This window comes from Phyllobates terribilis, unplaced genomic scaffold (assembly GCF_046119375.1).
Source record: "Phyllobates terribilis strain yellow unplaced genomic scaffold, ASM4611937v1 Scaffold_1__5_contigs__length_1240528914, whole genome shotgun sequence".
NCBI lineage: Eukaryota > Metazoa > Chordata > Amphibia > Anura > Dendrobatidae > Phyllobates > Phyllobates terribilis.
The window spans coordinates 396828425-396854932 of record NW_027362761.1 but is presented as its reverse complement, the minus strand read 5'-3'; the positions used below and the strand labels follow the sequence as shown (position 1 = coordinate 396854932).

At 36.0% G+C, this 26508-nt stretch overlaps 1 protein-coding gene across 9 annotated transcripts in view; it reads right to left on the bottom strand.

Annotated features, from left to right (window-relative positions):
• The window catches only part of ZNF608 (zinc finger protein 608), a 168673-nt gene that overhangs the window by 3761 nt on the left and 138404 nt on the right, over positions 1-26508 (bottom strand). For 6 of the 9 annotated variants that reach the window (XM_073676742.1, XM_073676725.1, XM_073676721.1 and 3 more), the window contains 6 exons: positions 7022-7109; positions 4418-6842; positions 3278-3686; positions 2498-2673; positions 1397-1550; positions 515-596 (listed from right to left, as the gene is read on the bottom strand). In XM_073676742.1, the coding sequence (XP_073532843.1) occupies positions 515-596; positions 1397-1550; positions 2498-2673; positions 3278-3686; positions 4418-6842; positions 7022-7109 (3334 nt within the window). Of the gene's footprint in view, positions 1-510; positions 597-1396; positions 1551-2497; positions 2674-3277; positions 3687-4417; positions 6843-7021; positions 7110-26508 lie in introns of those variants that run through there. The other 3 variants (XM_073676753.1, XM_073676760.1, XM_073676765.1) reach the window with 3 other exon arrangements.

Sequence of the window (26508 nt, the reverse complement as noted above, 5' to 3'; positions counted from 1 at the left end):
TTTAAGCATTTCTTTTAACAATAGCTCAAATTGCAGCTACAGAAATTGTTTCAGTTTCCAAAGAAACTTAAATTATATAAGGGATTTTCTTTAGAAAGGCCTTATTTTATTATAAGGCAAGCTAAGGACTAGGATAAAAAGATGTCCTTGACAGGGATCACTGGCTATATTTTACATTACAGAGCTCACTGCTACAGAATAACGCTTACATTGGCATTCCTAATAAGAAAAAAATTATCTTTCATAAAAAAGAAATCAAATTAAAATGTGCTCATTAGCATTTCATTGGTGTCTGCCTAGAATTGGCATTGAAAAGATAGTGAATAAGCAGACACACTGAAATTGGATTTTTATTAATTTACCTGCCAAATTCCCAATACTGAAAAGTTCCACTACTCATAAGTCTGTAAGTGCATAAGTATGAATAAGCGAGTGTGTACATATATTATATACATGTTATATATATGTATATTATACACACACAATCTCATTTACTAGGAGACACTCTAATTACCTTCTTTGTGTAGGAAACATACCGGATGCAGATGCCTGAGCAGCCACCTGCTGAGTGGCAACAAGGGTAGCAGAGGTCAACCCTAGAGGAAAAGCCCCATGTGAGAACATTCACTTGAATGCAGTGCACATGCATCACAAACTCTGTTCCCTTTTTACATATAGAACAGTAACATCATCAATAGGGTTAAAATAAAATGTTTCGTTTTTACTTTTATCTTTTTTTTGGGTGGGGGTGCGGGAGCTGATGAGCTGCAGAAAAATGCACACGTCCACCATCTAGCATTGGTTTTGCGTTGTGAAAATCAACTTTGAAACAATAGGTTATATACTTTTGATATCGGATGTGGCATGGTATTTTCTAAAAAAAAATCTTTTATAGCAACCGGTTTAAGAAAGCTTTTTGTAGTAAATGCCATAATGATTTTTTTGAAATTTCCATGCATCTGGTGGATATTTTATTTCTCACTATTTGCCGTACTTTAATGCATGCAGAGCACTTGTAGTATTTGGTAACATAGACCTTTATTCATTAAGCAGCAAGTACCAAAAATTTGAAGTATCATTTTAGAACAAAGAAAAATAAGAATAATATATACAAAGCAACCAGATGTCTCTTAAGGTGAATGGAAATTCTCTCTGCTTTTTACATTATTGGGGGCATGCACACAAATTAAACTTTGTATACAATGACTTTCCTTGTTAATCAAGAATAGAAAAAGAAAATATGATTTTTTTTGTAGTAGGACTTATTTGGACTCTGGATACAAACACCCAGAAATAATTGCAGTCTAAAATCATAACAAAAATGAGTTAACCAGCCATTAACTAAGTTCACAGAGATGCGAATGAATACAAATTTAAAAGCTGAAAAGACACTAACCTTGAAATGGGTCATACTGCCCTGGTATCAGGGGATATCCCATGCCAACATGTGTATGATGATGTGTATGCAGATGCCGTTGGCTAAAAGGAGAATGCCGGTCTCTTTCTCTCTCACTCTCTCGCTCTCGTTCATTTGAAGCTTTTTCTGCCAACTGTGTGACCAAAAGACCAAACACTTAAGTATAATTTTATTAGGATGGATCAATGATATAAAATAAATTATTTAGGCATTGTATTTTTGTTATTGAGAGTTGTTCAGTTGACTACAGATTTGTCCTTTAAAGCAAATGTCAAACATTAGATTATGGCAGAGGAAAAAAACCAGAGGGTTCCAGCATCCGCCATTGACTAGAAGTTTAAAACATGACTTTTAATGAAAAATTATTAAAAAAGGTTTGTGCAAAAACATCAATAAAGTCCTAGATCTGGTCCTTAGTCAGGACTATGAGCTCCACAGCTTGAAGCATGCAAACCCGTGTCCTTTTTATCTCCCTCCACTATGTCACCTCTTCATTGATATGTTTTTGCAAAAAAAACTTTTTTTATTGTTTTTATTAAAACCATGCTTTAAACGGCTAATCATTGGCGGATGACGGAACCCTCTTGATCTTTTCTCTGCTACTGCCCAGCGGCCGGTCTGGAGTCCGTGCACCACATTCTTCATATGGAGGCTTCAAACCATCTGCACTTGGTTAGCTGAATATTTACTTTTCTTCCCTCCCTATGTTTTTTCACTAGATTATGGCACTTGCTTTTGTCTTTTACTTATTATCTATCTCAACCATACATGTGGGGATAAAGTTTAGGTGGCAAAATAAGCAACAATTACATAGTTATCTACTTTATTAAAGTAAAATAAGCTCTACATTATCCTGTCTGGTAGACTACACATGGCATTAAGTAAATTACATTTTTCTAGTCAAGAGTTTCTACCAAAACATAAGAAGAATTTTCATTTATTTGATTTTCCAAAGATAAATTAATTTAAAACAAAGATATATATTTAGACATTTATAGATTGTATCAATATAAGAGTATATGTAAGTACTGTGAAGATAATTAACAACATAAGAATGCAACAGAAAATATGAGAACTTACAGCAGGAGACTTGGTACGGTACTGATTTGCATGTTGTTGAAGTAAATCTAGTGCTTTTGATTCAGAAGATGATTTGGAGTTAATGCTGGGGCTGGTGCTGGCTTTCTCAGATTCATCTCTTCCTGACACCTTCCCATAAACATTGTAGTGAGGAAATCCTGGAGAAAGGTATGCTCCTGTGCACCAAAAATATAACAAAACGTACATTAACAGAAGAAAATTACAATATTTGATCAAATATTATCTTTTTAAAATCTTTTGGCAAAATAGGAATTTTATATATATATAGTATATGACCTTTTTAGTTTATTGCAAAATGCAAATTGTTATATTTTAGGTTCCACTTCTAAATGTCTGCCCATTTTGAACTATTGTCTTCAGACTTAGAATAGATAAGATTGCTTGGCTGACTAAATGTAACATGTAATTTCCACAGGAATTAGTAGTTCTTTAAGTTTATTGAAGGTAATAAGCAATTTGGAACTTCTCCTGACTGAAAATTGAATAGGTGCTGTATGACTAAAATCCTATTTTTTAATTTCATTTATTTCTTTTCAATTAAAACCCTAGAAACCAAAGTACAGCAATATCATAATGTTTATAGGAACATATCAGTATTTTATAATTAAAGGTCATATTAAGACAGCCTTAAAAAGTGTTGTTAATCTAAAAAAAAGTATATATTTTAGAGAACAGTCTGTTTAAAGATTAATTAAATTCATAATATTATTAAAAACATAATTTTCTTAAAGAAAGATAAAAATTAAATAAAAGAATCACCTGGATAGCTATGCATTAAAACCGGAGACACTGCCCGATATGCTGGATGATTTGGATCATACATCTGTGTATATGGGTAGGCATGCAAATATTGAATATATGATTGATGCTGCTGACTCATAGGCGATGAAACAGCAACTCTTGCATTTCTCGAATCCTTCCAATTTACAGGAGTTTTCCGATCATCATTTTTACTCTTGTTATCTTCCACTAACTGAGTTTCTGGGCGCTTGACCTCTTTGGCCTCCTCTTTTGTGACTTGTAATGGAACTGGTAATACATTCTCTTTAGTAGGAGTCTTGGAGTTTTCCTCTTTTACTTTTCTCTCACGTTCTATTTCCTCAGCTTTTTGCTGCTCAAGATACTTTGACTGGTATATGTAATGATGCCATGATCTGGAATCAGACTCCTTAAAAAGAATAAGACATGTTTAAATAAGTATAGTTGTTAGCTGGATATCACTTCCATCCTGTAGAAGAATATGTAAAATTAACGTCCAAAATATTTACGATTATATTTTTCCTACTCACAATTAGAAATTACTTGATATGGATGAATATCAATTTTATATATTGCAAACTATTCTTGAGAGCGATTGAGAACTATTCTATATGACACTTTTTCAATTATTATCTGTGCAAGTCCACATGATGTGAAAATGTAATAGAAAAAGAAGAGTGGCACTCACCGATCCATTTTGAAATTCAAATTCTTTATTCTATACTTTGGGACATAGACGTGGTGCGCAGGAGAGCTGGGAGTGCGGGGTGAGGAGGAACTTCCTCCTCACTCCGCACTCCCGGCTTTCCTGTATACCACATCTATGTCCCAAAGTGTGGAATAGAGAATTTGAATTTTTAAACGGATCGGTGAGTGCCACTCTTCTTTTTCTATTCGTATGAACTTTACCTACTCGTAGCAGAGCACCTTGGTATGTCTGTTATATTGCATAGCTCACATGGGAAGGGATTGACTGACTGTATTGAATAAATTGTTGTTTGGTCCCAATTACCTTTTTTAGTTCTACATGAAAATGTAAACTTGCATTCAACCTTTATTGCACAGTGACTACAATCTTTATTTATAAAGACAATATGTAATATAATGAAACACAGAATTTACTTTACTTTGATCTCTTACCTGTTTATATCTTACAGTTGGATCTACTCCAGTTTGTTTCATAGAGTCCATGACAGATTTCATTTCCACTGCCTCTTTTATAAGCTGATGGTTTTCCATTTGTTTTGCCTTATAGCTATCACACTGAACTTGGTGATGATTTGGTAGGAGCTGGGATTTTACAGGATCTTCTGTTTTATTGGATATGGTAATTTTTGTGTTAATCTTAACTTGCTCTGGAGTTGAAGGTGCTTTCGAAATTGTAGATGATGGCATATTCTTTAGCTTTATGTCTTCTTTTACTAGCTCTTTAGGTGAATTGTCAAGTTTTCTCTCACAATCTCTTCCTGTTTGTGTCATTTTTTGCTCAGCCATTCTCTGGTCTTCATAATATTTTTCATACTGCTGTCTATAGGCTGGATTTGATGCAATTAGAGACTTTTGGTCCATATAGAGACCATATGCATACTGTCCATAATAAAGTGACTGGGCTAGTGCAGGGTGTCGTTGTGTAATGACAGACTGATGTTGAGGTGGCAAGGTACTGGCATTTGCTTCAGTTTTTTTAGCATCTAAGCTTTCAGTCTTCTCTTTCTTTTCAACTTCTTCTTCTACCTCTTTTTTGCATTTTCCTCCCTGGTTAGTGATTCCAATTCCATTCACTGGAGTATTGGCCTGGCCAGGGTGCACATAAGACGGTGAATAGTAAGGTTCATAACCATGGTAGTACGGAGAGTGAGATTCTTTTACTTGAGATGATTGTGAAATGGGTGTAGACTGACCCTTAACAAGATTGTCTTTATTACATAAAATATCTGCGGGAGAGCTAGTCTTTGACCGCATACCTTCTGACCTACTGTCAGAGCCCCCATCATCAGCAGCATCTGAAATATCAGAGTATGCTGGACTATTTGTCTTCGTAGTAGAACTATCTCCACCATTTTGTGTCAAGACGTGCAATGGTGCAATAGTAGATTGTCCATTTATCACAGTGCTACATTCAACCCTGCAGGCACTTCCAATAGATGGGCTTGGTGCATTGTCTGTAAATGTATACACTTTATCTGCTTCAGCTTTAATACTAGCCATTCGGCTTTCTTGAGTTTCTGCCAGTCCATTAGTAATAGAATCACTCTTATTAATATGTTCTTTTAAAAAATGGCCAGATAAATCCTTGGGGGATCCTTTTAAATCTTCCACTTTGCAAATTTTAGATTCCTCTTGAGGACTTAGTGCTTCTTTACATTCCTTCTCCTTTAATTTTCTTTTTTCCTTTTTCTTTTTGTCCTTAAGTGATGTAAGAGAAGGATTTACACTGCTTGGCTCTCCCATAATTGTTGGCTTTGGTTGAATAGGTTTTAATGGGGGACTCTTTGGTGTTGCCTGGCCAACAGCAGTAGTTAAAGACGGTAATCCTGGCATTGTGCCTGTTGTAGTGTTTGTAAATGCTGCATTAGGAATCGCTATTAATTGAGGAGGTGTGGGAGCTGGCGCTGGAGCAATTGGCCTCGTGGTTTTCAGCTTTGAAAGATTTTTATCAACCTTGCAGTTTGATTTTTTATTCTTTTCATTTTTCTTATCAATTATTCCCTCTGCTTCCAGTTTTGGCATTTCTACAGTAAGACTGCCATCTAATGCACAATTGTCCAGTGTAACCGACATGTTAGATATAATAGGAAGGTTATTAAGTTCTACATTTAATCCTTTCTTTTTTCCGGAAGTTTTGGCAGTTTTTGAATTGCTAATTTGATTGGTGCAATTGTTTGCCAACTCTCTTTTGCCCTTTGGTGTACCAGGAGCACTTTGTAAACCAGGAGACATGGGCGCTTTTAATTGATCCAAACTTGTGCTTGATTCATTGCATTCAAGTGCCACATTGCTTAGTGCTTCCTCACAATCTGAAACTTTATCCTCACTGTCTTGCTCAAATTCCAGTTTGTTGTCTGAATCCAAGTGTGCGTGTGCCTGGTGATAACGAAGTCCATTTATGTGCTTATACTTTTTGTTGCAATTTGGATGTGGACAGTCTATTAAAACTGGAGAAGAGCAGCCTTGGTCCAAAAAAGAGTCATTTTTTCCCTGTGGGGTAGTTGGCATGCTACGAGAGTTAGTTCGAACCCTCTTCCCTGATTTATTGTCCTCTGAACTGGAAGTCAGGTCTAGCTCCATTGCAGGCCTACTTTTCCTTTTACCAACAGGTGAAGGACTCGCTTTAATATCCTCAATGGCACAATTTGGTGGTGTCCGACGTCCACTTGTATTAATGCTTCCACGCCTCCCTTTCCCATTTGCCCCACCTCTGTTTTTATTTTGAAGTCCTCTAATTTCTGGAAAATTTACTTCACTGCCTGGGGCAGATGCTGTTGCTGTGGCTGCAGACCTTGCCCGTTTCCCTCTACCACGACCTCCACGCATTTCAAGATCACTTGTTGGCGAATCACAAAATCTACAAATAAAATTCCAAATTTAGAATTATATTCAATTATTTTATATAAAGTTTTATAGTTTATATTTTCTAAAACATATAGAGTCGAATAAAATATGTAAAAAAAATGTTTATCATGTTTAGGATTGAATTATCACAAATTAGGGAGTAGTAGGCATTATTGATAGTCACTAGCTTACCTTGGAGGAGCCCAGTCGTGCTTTGTGCAGTCTAATAAAGTACCAACATATGTCTTATTCCGCCATGTGACATTCACAACTAGAACACCTGCATATAAAAAGAAAATTCTATTAAGTTTATGTATTTTCTCAGATTATGAGCACTTTCAAAGATTCAGTTTACTATGTTTTAGTAGCTGTGGTTGGCTTGCTTCCTTTTTTGGTTTTAGCAACCTCAGTCAAAAACCCACAGGAAACTGTATATATGTATGCACAATCGAGATAGAATTGACAGCAGGAAATATTTTTGCCATGTCCTGCTGTAAAACACTACCTTTTAGTGTTACTATTATTACACATAATTGCTTTCACTTAACAGTCAAATAGTACATCTAAGTACTGGCTGAAAAAAAAAAAGAAAAAAAACACAAAGTAAGTTCTTCATTTAACCATAAAGAGAATGAACATTATTTTAAAAGAATATTAGGCATTTAAAATTTAATTGGTTTATATATTCTTTATAGAAAGAATGATTATATTACATGTACAAAGATATTACGAATCCCCAAAATATTATTTAGTATTAAAGGGAATCTGTCAGTAGGGTCAACCCTCCTAAGCTGTCTATATGGACATGTAGGTGATAGAAAGTTGAATAAGATGTTACTTTGATATCTGCAATGCGATGAATGGTTTCGTAGAAATCCAATTTTTTGCAATATGTAAATGTGCTATTAAGATCCAAGGGCCAGACACTGATCTTCCTGAGAATCTGCCTCCAAAGTTCATTGTAAATTTGTAAATAAAAAGGGCATTACTAGTGTGAGCCATGTAATGACTGACATTCTGTTCTCCTGATCTACATGTCTCACACTAGTAATGCCACTTTTCATTTAAAAAAAAAGCTCTGGAGGCAGTTTTTCGAGGAGAGGTATGTCTGGCCCATATAGAAGGCTTAAGAGGGTAGATCCTACTGACAGATTCCCTTTTTATATGCTAAAAATGCTCAATATAAAGGAATTTCATCAGGGCAAAAATCACTTAGATCTTATCTATAGCAAACAATGCAGACAATAATAAGGTGTTCACCTTTATACTGAATATGTGACCCAGATTTTTTGGACTATTTTTTTTGTGCATAGCCTATATTGATACTCTGATTTGTCAAAACAAATATCATGCTCACCTATGTTATCTGTTAACATCACAATTGAGCTCTTCTTACTTTTATTATATATGTCCAATGTGCTCACAATAGGTTCTGCTGGTCTAAAATATTACACAGATTTTTCCAACTTGTGACCTGATGTGTTGTCCAATTAAATTAGATGCCTCATAAGTTTACTACTTGATGTAAATGTACAGTGAACGTAGAATGTAAAAGTGATATAATTAACCTTAAAAACTTGCAAATATGTGACATAATAAACAGTAGCAGGAATTAATTAGGTTGATTGAGATGCACATTTTTGCTTTTGTCTTTGTGTTGCACAGCATGTTTCATTTGGGTTCATTTTATTTCAGCATTCAATATACAAACCTACATTACTAAAATTGGCAAACTGTCTAGTAAAACTGTAAAATAAACCTATTCAAGATAGTAAAAGAATAAAACATATCTGAAACTATAAATTTCATTACCAATACAAACAATCTCATTAGCCAACAGTAACTTCATGCTTTATTTTGAAAATGGTATTTGAGATTTTACTAATAGTCTGTTATTTCTACTATGCAATAGGGATACTTGATGTCTCTTGTCACACAATGGCAAGTTTTGTAGAAGTCACAGAAGCAAAAACCCTTGTGCAGCTTGCCTGTGACTTTCTATTGTGAGAATATTTTTGAGATGTGATTTGTCTGTAAAAAAAAAAAACACATCACTTACATGACGCACATCCGAGCTGAATGTGACTGGAATTAAAGTCTTTGCTGTTAATGTAACCTGCATCCTGTTTCCAAAAATCCAACAGGGATAATTTTTGGAAACAGCCAATTAACAACCATATAAATTCACAGGTCTCGACACAAGTCAACTGGCAATCAATAGATGCAACGTTGCAATGCAACCTCCCAATTATTATATAGTGTGACAAAATATGCTATGTAACCCTAGCCTTACACATTCAAAGTATAATGCAAAATCTAGTCCAAAAATTTAGCACAAAGGTGCAACTACCTCACCTTATCCTGTCCAAATTCATCAATCTAATTTAAATATATTTAAATAGTAGTATGTCTAATAATTTGCTGCTGTCGCTGCATTAATTTAAGTTCTATTTTTTTGCTGTTGGAAAATTGTAAAATACTTTTTAGAAATGGTTAAGATAATACCATTAGAACATATTCAGCTTAAAGTGTAAAGCTATTTTGCAGTATCTAGAACAGCTGCTTTCCAGGCAACAATGTTTCAGGACTTAGAGTGCCTTAAAAACACCAACAGCCTCTTATATTTATAGCACAGGAATACGCCTTATGCATTTTGAACTCTACAGAGTAAACCAAATAACTGTGTTACAAAGTCTCTGATCTAGCACATATGTATAGTGAAAATTGCTTGAAAGAAAACATAAAAGACACAACAAGAAGAGCATTCAAAGACTAATATAAAACAGAAAGCTTGCACAAATACTTAAACTAAATCCTTAGTAAAAGCCTTTTATTATTTCCTTTTCCCTGAGGGCTTCAATATTTTCAACATAAGCCAACCAGAGATTGGTCAATGCTTTCCACAAGCAATTCCCTGTGACCTGCTGGACTGAGATCTGTAGCTAAAGCCTTAGAAAAAGGAACATTTTTTGTTAATGTTTTAGTTTTACCTAAATATTATTATTTAATTTATTGTCTATAATTTTTACAATGTGAACATCATTAACTTTACATAAAGATTAAAACTGATTGCAAAGATTGAGAATAAATAAAATAGAAAAGACACAAATAGTTATATACAAAGACAACTGCAGAATACCAAAGTTAGCCTTATACTTTCAGTCAGCTGGCTTCCCATATATATGCTGAAAGTGGCCACTACATATATTTCCATGAGGGATACATTCAAAAAAAGTTTAAATTAATATTTGTTTTTCCTGATGTGTATTGGGGAGCGTGAGGAGGTCCCATACTTATAAGGTGGTTGATGAGTGGATGGAATTCGCTGAAAAATACCTCAAGTTTATGTCCTGGAGAAGTTTTTTGTTCAGTATTCAAGTCATGCTTAAAGAGAAAATATTGAACATTGCATTGATCAGAAACATTTGATATTCCCAAAATGATGGAAAAACTACTGCAGAACAGTTAGAAATGGGAAATAAGATCTATGCTGAGCCAGGAACATCTCATTGAGCTGATTTCCACAGGCTTCTCGATAGATGTATAATATATATTTCCATATGGTCCCTTTTAAAGATATATACTGTATATGTATATATATATATACATATATATATATATATATATATATATATATATATACATATATGTAAATATACACATGCATGTATATATATACTGTATGTACTGTCATAAATATATATACAGTATATACTCATACATATATATATATATATATATATATATATATGTATATAAAAACATACATATATACTTAAACAGTATTGTGCAAAAGTCTTAAGCAGGAGAGACATAAGATTCTGCAACGTAAGGATGATTTCAGAATTAGAAGAGTCAAAAGTTTATTTTTAGCAATTAAAATGCAAAGTGAAAGAACAATAGAGAAGTCTAAATCAAATTAATATTGGGTGTGACTTCTCTTTGCCTTCAAAAGTGCATAAATTCTTCTAAGTACACTTGCACACAGTTTTGGCAGGAGGTTGTTCCAAACATCTTGGAGAACTAACCACAGATTTTCTGTGAATAAAGAATTGATCAAATCCATCTATCTCTTCAAGTAATCCCACACACTTGATGATTTATTATTCTTTGCTTATATAGCGTCATCATATTCCGCAAAGCTTTACAAACATCATTATCACTGTCCCCATTGGGTGTCACAATCTAAATTCCCTGTCAGTAAGTCTTTGTAATGTGAGAAGAAACCAACGCAAACACTGGAAGAAAATACAAACTCCTTGCAGATGTTGACCTCTGTGGGATTTGAATCCAGAACCCCAGCACTGGAAAGTAACAGTGCTAACCACTAATGTATGGGCTATATTATCCCTTCCAGGACTCCTTGTTCTTCTTAACACTGAAAATAATTTTTAATGACATTGGCCATATGTTTGGAGTGATTGTCCTACTGTAGAATAAATTTGAAGTCAACTAGACAGCTCCCTGATGGTATTGCATGCTGTACAGGGAGGGCCATTTATATTGATACACCTAAATAAAATGGGAATGGTTGGTGATATCAACTTCCTGTTTGTGGCACATTAGAATATGGGAGGGAGAAAACTTTTCCAGATGGGTGGTGACCATGGTGGCCATTTTAAAGTCGGCCATTTTGGATCCAACTTTATTTTTTTCAATGGGAAGAGGGTCATGTGACACATCAAACTTATTGAGAATTTCATAAGAAAAACAATGGTGTGCTTGGTTTTAACGTAAATTTATTCTATCATGAGTTATTTACAAGTTTATGACCGCTTGTGTTCAAATGTGTTCAAAGTGCTGCCCATTGTGTTGGATTGACAATGCAACCCTCTTCTCCCACTCTTGACACACTGATAGCAACACCGCAGAAGAAATGTTAGCACAGGCTACCAGTATCCGCTGTTTCAGATGCTGCACATCTCGTATCTTCACAGCATAGACAATTGCCTTCAGATGACCCCAAAGATAAAAGTCTAAGGGGGTCATATCGGGAGACCTTGGTGGCCATTCAACTGGCCCAAGAAATTCTCAATAAGTTTGATGTGTCACATGACCCTCTTCCCATTGAAAGAAATAAAGTTGGATCCAAAATGGCCAACTTCAAAATGGCCGTCATGGTCACCACCCATCTGGAAAAGTTTTCCCCCTCCCATATACTAATGTGCCACAAACAGGAAGTTGATATCACCAACCATTACCATTTTATTTAGGTGTATCCATATAAATGACCCACCCTTGTGTGCCTGTATTTTTAAGCATTGAGGACACCATTAATCCTAACCAAATCCCCATTTTCATTTGCTGAAATGCAGTCCCAAAGATGCAAGGAACCTCCACCAAGCATCACTGCTGCCTGCAGACCTTCATTATTATGCCACTCTCAAGCTCTTCAATGAAAAAAATTCCTCCAATTGCAGCCAAAATGTATAATTCTGATTCATCATTTCAGAGCACCTGCTACCATTTTTAGGCATCCCAGTTCCAATGTTTTTATGCACAGTTGAGTCATTTAGCCTTGTTTCCAAGTCAAAGACATGGCTTTTGGCTGCAATTCTTCTATAAATGGCAATTAAGACTAATCTTCTCCAAGTAGATGGTTATAGCTGGATCCTACTGGTTGCTGCGAATCCTGAGATAATAGCATTGCTTGACATTGTTCAATTTTGAAGGGAAGCAAGCATGTTGTGGTTTTCATCTGCTGTACTAAGTTTACTTGACAACCACTGTGTCTACGGTCCTTAATGTTGCCCATTTCTTGGTGCATCTTCAAAAGAGCTTGAGCACTACATTTTGAAACCCTAGTCTGCTTTGAAATCTTTTCCTGTCAGACATCTTGCTGATTCAGAATATCTACCTTGTGTCTTGTTGGCGTGCTCAATCTTGTTATGTGACATGAAATTATCTTCGACACCCTAACCTTTGCAGCAGAGTTTGGCTGTTCCTCACCCAGTTTTAAGTCTGGTACACACTTTTTTCGGTTTCAGTTAATAACTGTATTTCAATGATGAGCATTATCACATGTTTGGTAAAATTACTTATATACCTGACTATAATTCTATAAAATTATTTTCTATTTTTCAATGCATACTTACTTTGCAGCATTGTTTTCACACTTGACTAAAACCTTTGCACAGTACTATATATATGTATATAAACAAGCAAACTGTATATAAAATATATTTTTGCAGGTAATGGTGCTCAAATTGCAATAACTTGTATTTTAAGCTCAATGACCCTTTAATGACCTTGTTGGACATGAGTGATAATTGCTTAGCAAGAGGAACCAAGGTGTGAAAAATATTAAAAGCATATCTATGTCACAAATGTCCAGTCCAAGCAATGATCATAGCTTGTCAAATATCTCCAGAACACTACTGTCTGTAATAACAGATATTTGCTCCTACAATCTATAAAAAACATTTCCAGTAAACCTTTAGAACCCAGACAGGTTTGTCATGAATATGCTATTTATACAGATAATAAATATGTACTTAATGCATTATTTTTGACCAAGAGTGTTAATTACAGCAGTGTTTTGGTAATATATTACATTAAGTATTTAAATACTCATTTCTTTGAATGAACAATAGCTATTAAATAATAATAAAAAAAAATCAAATCAAATTATAGGAAAATGTGGTCAACGCAGTTGAAAAAACCAAAGCTCTGTCTAATAAAATGGCTACTTCTTTAACTACCTGTGATGTCATTTCATGTATAATCTTTATTTCACACACACAAAAAAAAATCATTATCTTGGTTTCTTGAAACATAACAAAACTATGAGTGGAGGAAGGGTAATGTTTTGATCAATAGTAAGCCTTGCAAGGAAATACATCAAATTAACCTTTTCTTCCCTCAAAGGCACTTTGTAAAACAATAAATCAAAACCGCAAAGATCACACATACCAAGACAAGCTGTAACAAATGCCATGTAACTGTAGGTATAAAAGCTGGGTCAAAAACGATATTATTCAAATGTAAAACAATAAAGGTAATGTTATATAAATAGTCTGCATAAAGTTTAAAGGGAACCCGTCACATTGTACATGTAGTCAAATCTGTTAACAGCATGGTATAGAGAAGGAAAAGCTGAGCAGAATAACATATACATTTAATGGGAAATGTTCAGTATAGCTTGTAATTTATTCATTGAAATCCTTGGTGCTTGAATGTATATGAGTCCAGTGGGCGGTCCCATTGGTGATTGACAGCTATCACTGCATGCAAAGTCATACAGGGAAGACTCTCAATCACTCAATAGAGCCGCCCACTAGACTCATATGCATATAGACACCAGGGATTTCAATGAATAAAGTTTTACGTAAACTTTTCCCACAAAAATGTATAGCATTATGATCAGTTTTTCTTGCTTTATAACACTCTGCATGCAAATCTGATACGATTTTTGAGATTACCAATTTGGACGATAAAAAGATATTAGGCTGCGCTGCTGTAATGAAGAATCTTTAGGGCCAAGATGAGTTGAACAGATTTTATTTCCACAACGCGTTTCAAGGCTGGACTAGCATTTTCTACAAGTGAAAAAAAATAATTACAATTGTTTTTTTCACTTGAATAACACACTAGTCCAGCGTTGAAACGCATTGTGAAAAAAAAATGTTCAACTCATCTTGGCCCTAAAGATTCTTCATTACAGCAGCGTAGACTAATATTGTTTTATTGTCCAAATTGCTCCAAAATCCTGGAGGAGATCATCCCCGTACACCAGGCTGCAGCAGCTGCTATTCTCAGGTATCCACAGGAGTTGGGCCCCTGCACACAACCTGCTCAGGTGAGCACCTTCCTTTTACTGTCATTGCAAACAAAAGTGTATCACTCGATGGTTTTGTGCGCTTTTTTTCCCCTACAGTTTTTCTACCATTTTAACATGGCATTATTCCTTTAAGAAAAATACTTGAAGCAAACATTGAAACCGTTCTCTAATGAGGCATGAATGAATAAAGTACTTAAATTTGACATCACAAGTACCTTTTACAAGGTAAAAAAATAAATATACTGTGTATATATATATATATATATATATATATATATATATATATATATATACAGTACAGACCAAAAGTTTGGACACACCTTCTCATTTAAAGATTTTTCTGTATTTTCATGACTATGAAAATTGTACATTCACACTGAAGGCATCAAAACTATGAATTAACACATGTGGAATTATATACTTAACAAAAAAGGTTGAAACAACTGAAAATATGTCTTATATTCTAGGTTCTTCAAAGTAGCCACCTTTTGCTTTGATGACTGCTTTGCACACTCTTGGCATTCTCTTGATGAGCTTCAAGAGGTAGTCACCGGAAATGGTCTTCCAACAATCTTGAAGGAGTTCCCAGAGATGCTTAGCACTTGTTTGCCATTTTGCCTTCCAGCTCACCCCAAACCATCTCGATTGGGTTCAGGTCTGGTGACTGTGGAGACCAGGTCATCTGGTGTAGCACCCCATCACTCTACTCCTTGGTCAAATAGCCCTTACACAGCCTGGAGGTGTGTTTGGGGTCATTGTCCTGTTGAAAAATAAATGATGGTCCAACTAAACGCAAACCGGATGGAATAGCATGCCACTGTAAGATGCTGTGGTAGCCATGCTGGTTCAGTATGCCTTCAATTTTGAATAAATCCCCAACAGTGTCACCAGCAAAGCACCCCTACACCATCACACCTCCTCCTCCATGCTTCACGGTGGGAACCAGGCATGTAGAGTCCATCCGTTCACCTTTTCTGCGACGCAAAAAGACACGGTGGTTGGAACCAAAGATCTCAAATTTGGACTCATCAGACCAAAGCACAGATTTCCACTGGTCTAATGTCCATTCCTTGTGTTCTTTTGCCCAAACAAGTCTCTTCTGCTTGTTGCCTGTCCTTAGCAGTGGTTTCCTAGCAGCTATTTTACCATGAAGGCCTGCTGCACAAAGTCTCATCTTAACAGTTGTTGTAGAGATGTGTCTGCTGCTAGAACTCTGTGTGGCATTGACCTGGTCTCTAATCTGAGCTGCTGTTAACCTGCGATTTCTGAGGCTGGTGACTCGGATAAACTTATCCTCCGAAGCAGAGGTGACTCTTGGTCTTCCTTTCCTGGGGCGGTCCTCATGTGACCCAGTTTCTTTGTAGCGCTTAATGGTTTTTGTAACTGCACTTGGGGACACTTTCAAAGTTTGCCCAATTTTTCGGACTGACTGACCTTCATTTTTTAAAGTAATGATGGCCACTCATTTTTCTTCACTTAGAATTTGTATCATGACACGAAAAAAGCAGCTAACAGTTTATTCAGTAGGACTGTCAGCTGTGTATTTACCTGACTTCTGCACAACACAACTGATGGTCCCAACCCCATTTATAAGGCAAGAAATCCCACTTATTAAACCTGACGGGGCACACCTGTGAAGTGAAAACCATTTCCGGTGACTACCTCTTGAAGCTAATCAAGAGAATGCCAAGAGTGTGCAAAGCAGTCATCAAAGCAAAAGGTGACTGCTTTGAAGAACCAAGAATATAAGACATATTTTCAGTTGTTTCACACTTTTTTGTTAAGTATATAATTCCACATGTGTTAATTCATAGTTTTGATGCCTTCAGTGTGAATGTACAATTTTCCTAGTCTTGAAAATACAGAAAAATCTTTAAATGAGAAGAAGTGTCCAAACTTTTGGTCTGTACTGTATATATATACATATATGCTTACATGTACATATGTGTCAGGTGACTGGAAACAGATTGAGGGAGATTTTTAAGAGCCCTACTGCTGAGCCAAATGTTTGAAAAGTCATTTTAACCACATCCTGTAATCAAACCATCTGGAACACAGTGCTGCGATTAGTCACCCTGAACATTGGGCTTTATCTGAACAAATAATGTACTGCAATGGAGCTCAGGAGATAGGGCAAAGCTGACAAAGAGAAACATAATGAAACACTTTATGCCCTAGTGAGCTGCTGCTACTACAGTCATAAACCTTTGAGACGCATTGCTCTGGTGTTAATGTACTAAGCACAGATTAAAATCACTGAAAGGACTAAAAATTACTGGTTTAGATAGGCTTGCACTCTAGGAGGCTCAGAGGAAGGACTTTATTCGACATTTATTAATTACATCTCCTTAAGCAGTGAAGGGGCTAAGCAGTATAATTCCCCATATTATTTGTAAATAGCCATTTACAACATTTATGAAAAGGCAGGCAATGGGGTGTTTATGAATATATATTGCCTAGATAATTGTGGTTTATTATTTTAGTCCTTATACTTAGAGCTGGCTAAGCAGCCATGTAGCCAATGAAATACACTGAATGGCAATGCTTTTTTTTTTTTTTAACAAAGAAAGGGAGGAGGGATCTTCCTTCCCTTTATGCATTCTTTATACACAGAAAAAACAAGATCTTTGAAGACCTCCTCTGAAAGAAATACACACAGAAGGCAATGAAAAGCATAACACATACTTAGCTTTCCCCTGGGTCTGCCTGCTTTTAAACACAAAAGAACCTATCACCACCTCAATCACTGTCGCATCCCCCGCAGCCTTTGTTCTGAAGCCTGATGAGCTATATTGATTTGGGAAAATCGTTCAGCTTCTTGGAAAACTAGACTCAAGCTTATTCACTACCATCTATTTCTTCCTCATGAAAAGACAGTTGTTCAATATCCAGTTGACTGGTCAGCTAAAAGCATCTCTTGCTGCTTTCCTTTTCCTTGCTTCCATAGTAACAGTATCCCCCGCCATACATGTAATGAATTACATTGTGTCGATAGGCAATGTGGCTTGGTGGCTAAAGAACAGGACCCTATGCATCTCGCTCAATATTAAGGGAACTAGAGGAAAGCATTCAGCTTTTCTACATAGATAGGTAATATACTTAATGGAAAAAATTAACAGATCATAACGTTCTTCTGGCTTTCGCGCTGTCAAACCATTTTGTGCTAAGAAGATGCTATAAAGAACCATTGCAGATGTACATCTGAAAGGGTTCGAAGATTGTTGTGCAAAACAAGTCTTGTACTGCGAGACTGCTTTGGTGTAATTTAGCTATGAAATTGATAATGTAAATCAATGCTCCATTTATAAGCTCATGTGCAAACATTTCATCAGGAGCCCAATAATTATACCATAACTTAAATGCTATAAAAAATGCTGTAAAATATATTTGCTAGAAAAAATAGAAATCCCAAATCTCTACTGCAGTGCTGAGAAACAACACATGGCTTCATGTTCTTTTCCGCAAAAGGAAAAAAGCACATAATGTTTCCTCTTGAGTCTCAGTCACTTAAGTTGGTTAAGGCAAGCAATATATTTCCGAGCCCTTAGCGTATCAGTCTCACTAGCTGCTTTACTTGTGCAGTAATTACAGCATTTCTAGAGTTCTGTATCACATAAGATTTTCTTTACAAACATCAAATTTGATTTTTCCATTTAATAACTTACAGTGGCGACCAAAAGGTTTGCATTTTTTTAAAAAGTGTGATTAACTCTGTCAGGTTATTGTGATGCCATTTCTCTGATGATTTTAGTAAACCGGAAGCAAATGATTATCATAGAATGGTAGAGTTGAAAGGGACCTCCTGGGTCATCTGGTCCAACCCCCTGCTCAAAGCAGGATTCACTAAATCATCTCAGACAGATGTCTGTACAGCCTTTGTTTGAAGACGTCCATTGATGGAGAACTCACCACCTCTCGTGGCAGCCTGTTCCACTCATTGATCACCCTCACTGTCAAAAAGTTTTTTCTAATACCTAATCTGTGTCTCCTCCCATTCAGTTTCATCCCATTACTTGTGCTAATGAGAATAAAGATGATCCTTCTACAATGTGACAGCCCTTGACATATTTGTAGACAGCTATTAAGTCTCCTCTCAGTTTTCTTTTTTGCAAGCTAAACATTCCCAAATCCTGCAACCGTTCCTCATAGGACATGGTTTGCAGACCGGTCACCATTCTGGTCGCTCTTCTCTGAACTTGCTCCAGTTTGTCGATGTCTTTTTTAAAATGTGGTGCCCAAAACTGGACACAGTATTCCAGATGAGGTCTGACCAAAGAGGAGTAAAGTCCGATAATGACTTCACGTGATCTAGACTGTATGCTTCTGTTAAAACATCCCAGAATGGTATTTGCCTTTTTGCTGCTGCATCACACTGTTGACTTATGTTCAGTGTATGATCTATGATTGTCAGCTATAAAGATGAAAACTGTGTTTGACATTGTTTTAATCAATTTATGTGTTAGTTTTCAACATTTGCTGGGCCAAATGTTTGCATATTTTGTCATGGGTAGTCGAATTTTGCCTAAAATTATTTCTTTTTTTGTGTGGGTTTTTAGGTTAAAACATGGCAAAGACAAAGACAACTTTATCACCAGATGTCAGGAAGCTTATTATTCTGAGAGTGAAGTGAGGCAAAAGCCAAAATGGAATTAAACTGTTCTCAGAGTCAAGTGCCACGTATATTAAAGAAAAAGAAGGTTATGGAACAGCTGACAAACCTAGAAGTGGACGACAACGGAAAACTTCTTCCGGAGTTAATAACATTAATAAGAAAAAGTCAGTATCTGTTGTCCATAAAAGTGTTGTACAGAATTTGCATGAAATGAACTAAGAATATGGGGTCAAAGTGAGTCACCAAACTGTGGTGCGACAGCTAAGAGCAGTAGGGTTGAATTCACCAGTTCCAGTCAAGAAGCCTTTCATCTCTGCAAGGAACCGGAAGGTCTGACTTGAGTTTGCCAAAGAACACAGCCAATGGAGAGAGACAGATTGGTCTAAGGTGTTGTGGTCGGATAAATCCAAGTTCAATCTGTTTGACAGTGATGACAAGCTCTATATATACCACCCAATTGGAAAACGTAATGATGTAAGGTACCAAGTACCTTAAGTGAAACATGGTGGTGGCAATGTCATGGTTTGGGGCTACTTTTCCACATCTGCCATTGACCTACTGCATAGAATTGATAGAAATATGAATGCTACCACGTACAGGGATATACTGGAGATGTAATGCTGCCACATGGTAAAACCAAAGTAGGCAGGGGATGGAAATTCCGGCAAGACAATGATCCTAAGCACACATCCAACTTAGTCAAAAATTGGTTAGCAAAGAAAAATGTTTGCCTGTTGCAATGGCCAAGCCAATCACCTGATTTACACCCTATAGAACAGCTTTGGGATGAGTTAGAGCAATGAGTTGGGACTCGTACCAATAGCAATAAAGATTAATTGTTTGCAGATTTGCAAAATGGAACAGAGCAAGATCCCTCAAGATGTCTTGAATGCCCTAGTGGCTTCAATGCCCCGTCGGTGTGGTGCAGTAATTAAAGCAAGGGGTTGTGCTACAAAATACTAAGTTATGGCATGGTAAACCATGAATTACTCTCTATGTTGTGATCATTAAATAGTATATACAAAACTTTTGGCAGTCAGTCTTCTTTAATTAAATGACCATACCTTCTAAAGCATTTTGGTTAAAATTAAGGTCTTGCATGATGACAACTTCACACACTTTCAATTAATCACCAGGAAAATGGCATCACAACAACCAGACAGAAATAATCACATTTTTAAAAAAAATGCAAAACTTTTGGTCATCATTGTACAAGGCAAGTGCAAAAATGTTATATATGTATTGAACAAACATATCATATAGCTAAAGAACTGGAAATATCATGGGCCTCCTTATAAGTCAATGGTATCCATCTGAAAACACATCTGTCATGTATTTGTTTTGAAAGAAAGCCATGCTCTACTGTATATAAAGTCTTATCTTTTACATCTTTATTAATATGAAGGGGACTTTTAGTTTTAGTTTTAGAAGAAAATAGTACATTTTTAGTAGCTTTAGGTCATAGGTACTAAGGGGCCTCGTACAGGATAAAATAATGGCAGCCAAACCCACTGATATCAAAGAGCTCAGCCGACAGTCCAATTTGTATGAGGGCCCCTAGCAGATGATTGTCAGGGGAGTTAAGAATACATCTGATTTCAGATGGTGATCCTTTTGTTCTCTAGAGACATATCACTGTCACAAATGCTCTTGTGTATGGAAGTATCAGTGTAGGTAGCTGCCGGACGCATGATCAACTGAAACATCATTTGACCAACAGCTCTCTAATATATATAGAGGGATTTAGTCATTATTGTCTCAATTCTATAAATTGCAAGATTACCACCATTTTTGGATTGGACCACATCTTAAAAGTAAAGCAATACTTTTGACTAGTCCCAAGAAATCAAAAGTTGTATGTAAATCTGTTTAGTGCATGAAGTGAATAAAATATTTCTATGATTCTTTTAAAACAGTTCTTTAGACTTTTTTCTACAATGAGAGCAGCACCAAAGAATACGAATAAGTGGCCCCAATAAAGTCATTTTTAAACAAGGTCATTAATCTGCATTGTCCTTTGTACAAAGTCAATTATGCAATATCTAGAACAGTTAAAAGCTTTCTTTTCATATGATACTTTAATAAATACTTTAGGAGCTAGGACAAGGCCTTTTTTGTCTTCAAGTATTGACCCTGCAGGGAAGTATCTTCTATGCTTATGAAGTGGATTATGTGTACACCATGATAATATGTAGTGCCTGTTTATTTTTAGTCATAACTAATGGACTTTTCAAAATGTGAATTGTTTAGAAGTCAAAGTGACTGCCAAGAAACCGCTTTTCACAATCTGATCCACTTGAAACATGAGCAAAGTAGTTTACAGATCTGATGTGTATTCATAGCTGAAAGCCACTCCTGTGCACTTCTACTTCTTCAGCAAAGGGACTGATCAAATACTCATCTCATTGTTATTCAGTCCTAAAAGGCTGAAAGTCATGGAGAAATACAGAATTCTACTTTCACATACTATGCAGCATGGAAGTAATAGTAATGTGTCATCAAAAAATGACCCATTATTTTAATCAAGTTTTTTGTAAAACATATTTACAATTTATTTTTTCATTTTCCATGTCACAATCTATGTAAAAAATTCTTACAGTTTTCACTTCAACCCGACACTTCTTGTTCTTTGGAAACATATGCCTGATGAAGAGACCTGAGTAGTCTCAAAAGCTTGCTATTTGTTACCATCTTTTCAGTTAGCCACTAAAAGGTATCAACCACTGAGGACTCCAATTTTAGTATGTTTCTATCTATGGCTAACAAAGTACAAAGGTATATTTTTCTTGTTCTTTAGAGGAAGTTATCTTTATCATAAGGTTACTATGATCCATGAAGGTGCTGTAAAGAATATGTCTGAATGATGGTAACAGCAACTGGAGCAAGATCGCTGCCTCCATAATCATGTAGAGAAAATATAGTAAACATTCGGCCAGTAAACCTCGACTCCATATACTGAATGTCTTATACACATAAAAAATATCACCAATGTATGGTAAAGTAGCAATAAGTCTTTTATATATTTCTGACTAACCAACCCCCACTAACTCTGCTCTGTTGTAAAAAAGATCTGAATACATATATTATTGTAGCAATGAGACATTAAATGTTCACATTCGAAAAGAAAGACATTTGGAGCTCAGCATAAAAGGTACACATTGAAAAGCAGCAAATATTCTGTGCTGAAGCAAAAGCTGTTATCTATTCCTGCTGTGCTGGAGAGTGTGAAAGCAGTCTCATAAATTATGATGTTTTAGTTAAAGTCAAAGCATTTATTTGCTTTTTTGCCAGCTCTGGGTCCTTTTCATCTTTTGCTACCAGGCCATAGAGAACACATTCCTAAACCTCTGCTGGCAGCCAGCTGAGGCCTTGCTAAATCATAAAGGCTTCTCATAAGTAATTCTGTAAAGAGCTTCAATTGCATTTACTAAAAATGATCATTCCCCATTAGGTATTTAAGTGGAATTCAGTGCAACAGAACATGGGGGTGGCAACAAAAGCTTACCTTGTCCCTTACAAAGGATCAAAAAGCATTGTGAAATATGAACAGAAAATAGAAGCTTTAGAGTTGTGAATAGCTTCTGGATAACCTATAGCTCGTACTTGACTGAATTTTCTGCTGTAAGATTTTGGTCTCTCATTTGTAATTTGCAAGAAAAATTGTGAATATTTGTTAGAGACATGTTAATTTTATTTGTATATGAGAAAGATATATAAATATTAGAGATAAACAGATTGATCCGCGAATAATCAAGTTTGGGTCAAATTTTCCTAAATTTGCGGGTTTCATGCGAATTCAAACATTTTGGGATTCGATTTATGGTTTGCAAAAAAAAAAATCTTGCCCAACACTATTTCCCACACTGCTAAAGCATCGGAGAGCATAATTGTGCTTTGCCGTGTGGGCCTCCCCATAATGCTCTGTAGCTATGACATCATATGGATTATCATACCTTGTACTGTTGTGGTCAGTACCTGGACAATCTTAGATCAGCATTTTTCAGTGGAGCACAGTTTGTACACCAAAGTCACTTTCCAACCCTAGTGTCACTGTGTAAATCTCTCTCTCCTGTGGAGTGTGAGCTCTTATGGTCAGCGGGTTCCAATCTTTGTCTCCTGTAGAGTGTAAACTCTTATAGTCTGCTGGGTCCTCTCTTTTTTTCCTGTACACTGTAAGCTGTTCTGGTCAGTGGGATGCTCTCTTTATTTCCTGTAGAGGGTAAGCTGTTAAGTTCAGCAAGGTAACTCTCTTTCTCTCTCCAGTAAAGTGTAAGCTCTTATGGTCAGCAAGGTCACTCTCATTCTCTATCCTTTAGAGTGTAATCTCTTATGGTCAGCAGGGTCATACTCTTTATCTCTCCTGTAAAGTTTAAGCTCTTATGGTCAGCAGGGTCCTCTCTTTCTCTCCTCCAGAGTGTAAATTCTTATGATCAGTGGGATTCTCTCTCTCTCTCACTTGCAAAGTGTAAGCCCTTATGGTCAGCAAGGTTCTCTCTCTCTCCTCTCCCCTACGTATATTTTCTGAGCCATTACAAGCTTTTCAGTATTGAGATTTGTTTGAATTTATTCGCTGCCAACCAAGTGTTTTGGGAAAATTTCGTGAATATGGTGAATTCGAATCTCAAAAGACCTGCTCATCCCTAATAAATATTCTATTCCCATCAGTTTTAATACAATTAATACTCCATGAAACGGGCTGAAAAAACTTGTTCCCTCTAAAATGTTGGCAAAATCTTCAATAAACAATTTACTATCATATTTTGAATATGTCCATCCCACCTTATTTCCTTATGGTTTAGCATACTTCCTTTTACATAAATTAAATAGTAAACTACCAGGCATCTTCTCTTACCAGAATAAGTAAATGAGAATTTCAGATCGTAATCCCTCTAGGACAGAATGTAAACCTTTTGTACATGATTGTCCTACTAGTCGAGGGAAGAAGTCATCATTACTTGTCAATCTTCACAGGGATATAGCATGTGTCCTAGTTTTTGTAGCTCCACTAATACTGGCATGAAATACATATTATGAAAACAAAAACTACGAGATTCTTGTAAATGCATAATCAGAATTCAAATAAAACATTGATTACAATACAATGCAGTTTAGCCTCTTAAATTCCAACACAAATCCAGATATTTTTTGTAGAGAACAGTTTGTAGATGTTAGGAAATTTATAGTATATCATGGAATATTTTTGGCTCAACATTTTCCTTTATACTTTCTAAAGGGTGAAAAAAAATTCTAAAAACTGTTCACATTTTTGGGGGCAGATAAGGAGAGAGACAAGCTGGTTGAGCCAATTGATTCCTTTGTTCAAAGGGATTTAATGTTTCTTTCTAACAAACCCTGTGATTTATGACTTGATCATTACTGCCTCACCCAGTTCCTAAAGGCAGCACTGCTAGCAAAATTTACGTCCATTATTTATCTCTTTACTGTTTTGATTTGTCTGTAATTCATAGGCCCTTGAGCAAGGCATTCATTGCTTCTCTTGTTCTTTGCTTTTAGCCTACTATTAACACATTAAGCAATGTTACTTCAATTTCATACTTAAGGTAATTCTGTATGTAGCACATTACTGAGAAATCTAAACCACTTAGGAATTGCGTGAGAATGTCCTTCACAGGCCTGTGTACTCAAATTCCTCCCAGCAAGCAGCTGGTCTCCTCTGTAGAAACAGATTTGTGACAGGTTTAAGGCTAACAAAGCAACCCAACTTAAAAAAAAAAAAGAGAAGAATGAAACTGTTGGGAAAAATAATGTCATTGTGAAATAAAAACCTGGGCTCGGCTTTTGTACAGATGTTTCATCTTATTACATACCATCAATTTAGAATGCATAGAATAAAGCATTTTATCTTTGCAGTTCATCTCTAAAACTTTTTTTCACTTTGCTTTTGCTGAATCACAATAGGGTCATGTAAATGCTGCCTTGTCAACAAGCCCTTTTCTACATTCCAGATCTCCTTATCTTTAAAAAAAAAAAGAAACAGCAAATATTTTACTGCTATGCTAAGGTACTAACTCTATGCACTGAGCAATACTAATGGAGTGTGACTAATTGGAGTCTCCTAAAGTGAAGAAAAAGAAAAGATACTTTTTCCTATGAAGTAATGTGCTTGTATATTTATAGCAGATTAGAAAATTAAGCTTATTATCGTCCAATATGTCTAAACTATTTTCTTTATTATATCCTCTAAGTAAATCTAACTCTAATTGCTATACTTTACTAAATCAGCATAACATAAGTCAAGCAAGGAATAAGGTCATGTTAGGCAACACAAAGGCTGATGAATTCTCTTTTTCTATATTGTTAATTCACAATAAAATTATTGACACATTTTAGAGTGGATGTCTCATCAGAAAATGACCAAAAGAGGTCATTGTGTTAAAGTACTGCTCCAGAGTGTTTATTTATTGCAGTGCTGGAGTGATACTTCTAATCTAAGGTTCCTGACTCTAGTCTTAAACATAGCCACTGTCTTCACTTTCTATCAGCGCCGATCTGGTAGGTCTCCAGAAGTTTGTGACCTGCCGGATAGCTCCAGTGTTTGCTAGAGCGAACTGGTGATCACTTTACAATACAAGGCTATGTGCCCACGATGCAGAAATGTCTCATTATCACCACAGACAGGATTACATAGTAACATACATAGTAATGTAGATTGAATAAAGACCTAGGTATCAAGTTCAACCTCCCTCACCCAATTGTACTCCCTACACTAACACTACACTAACTTACTAACTAACTGGGACTAGGCCTCAAAAATGTAAAATAACAAGAAACACTCTTTTACAATAATAAATGACATCTACAAAAATCCAGCATAGGGTCGATGTGAACTATTAAAATAATCTTTATTATATACAAAGTGGACAAGACACGTTGATTAAAAGTACTTTTCACAACGCTTCCTTGGGGAGTGGTGAGACGGGGAAACAGACAGGTATATATAGAGTGAAGCGATTACTATAATGAGGTTCAGATGTGAACAAAACACTACATCTTACTTACATGGTGCATGCCACAGCTGCATCCATGACTACACAACACGGTGGGTGATGCAGTAGTTGGCACAGGTAGCAGCAGCCAATGTGGTCACTCAAAAGAAGACTTTTCAAAAGTCTCTGGCAAATTACTGAACAAAATACTTGCATGTGAAAATATTCTTAAGCAATTAATAAAAGAATCCATTGTGTATTTTGTCTTTGGAAGACTGACAATGTTCAAAGAGATCACATGTTGGTTTCAAAGGTGAGATGGAGAGAGACCTGCACATTG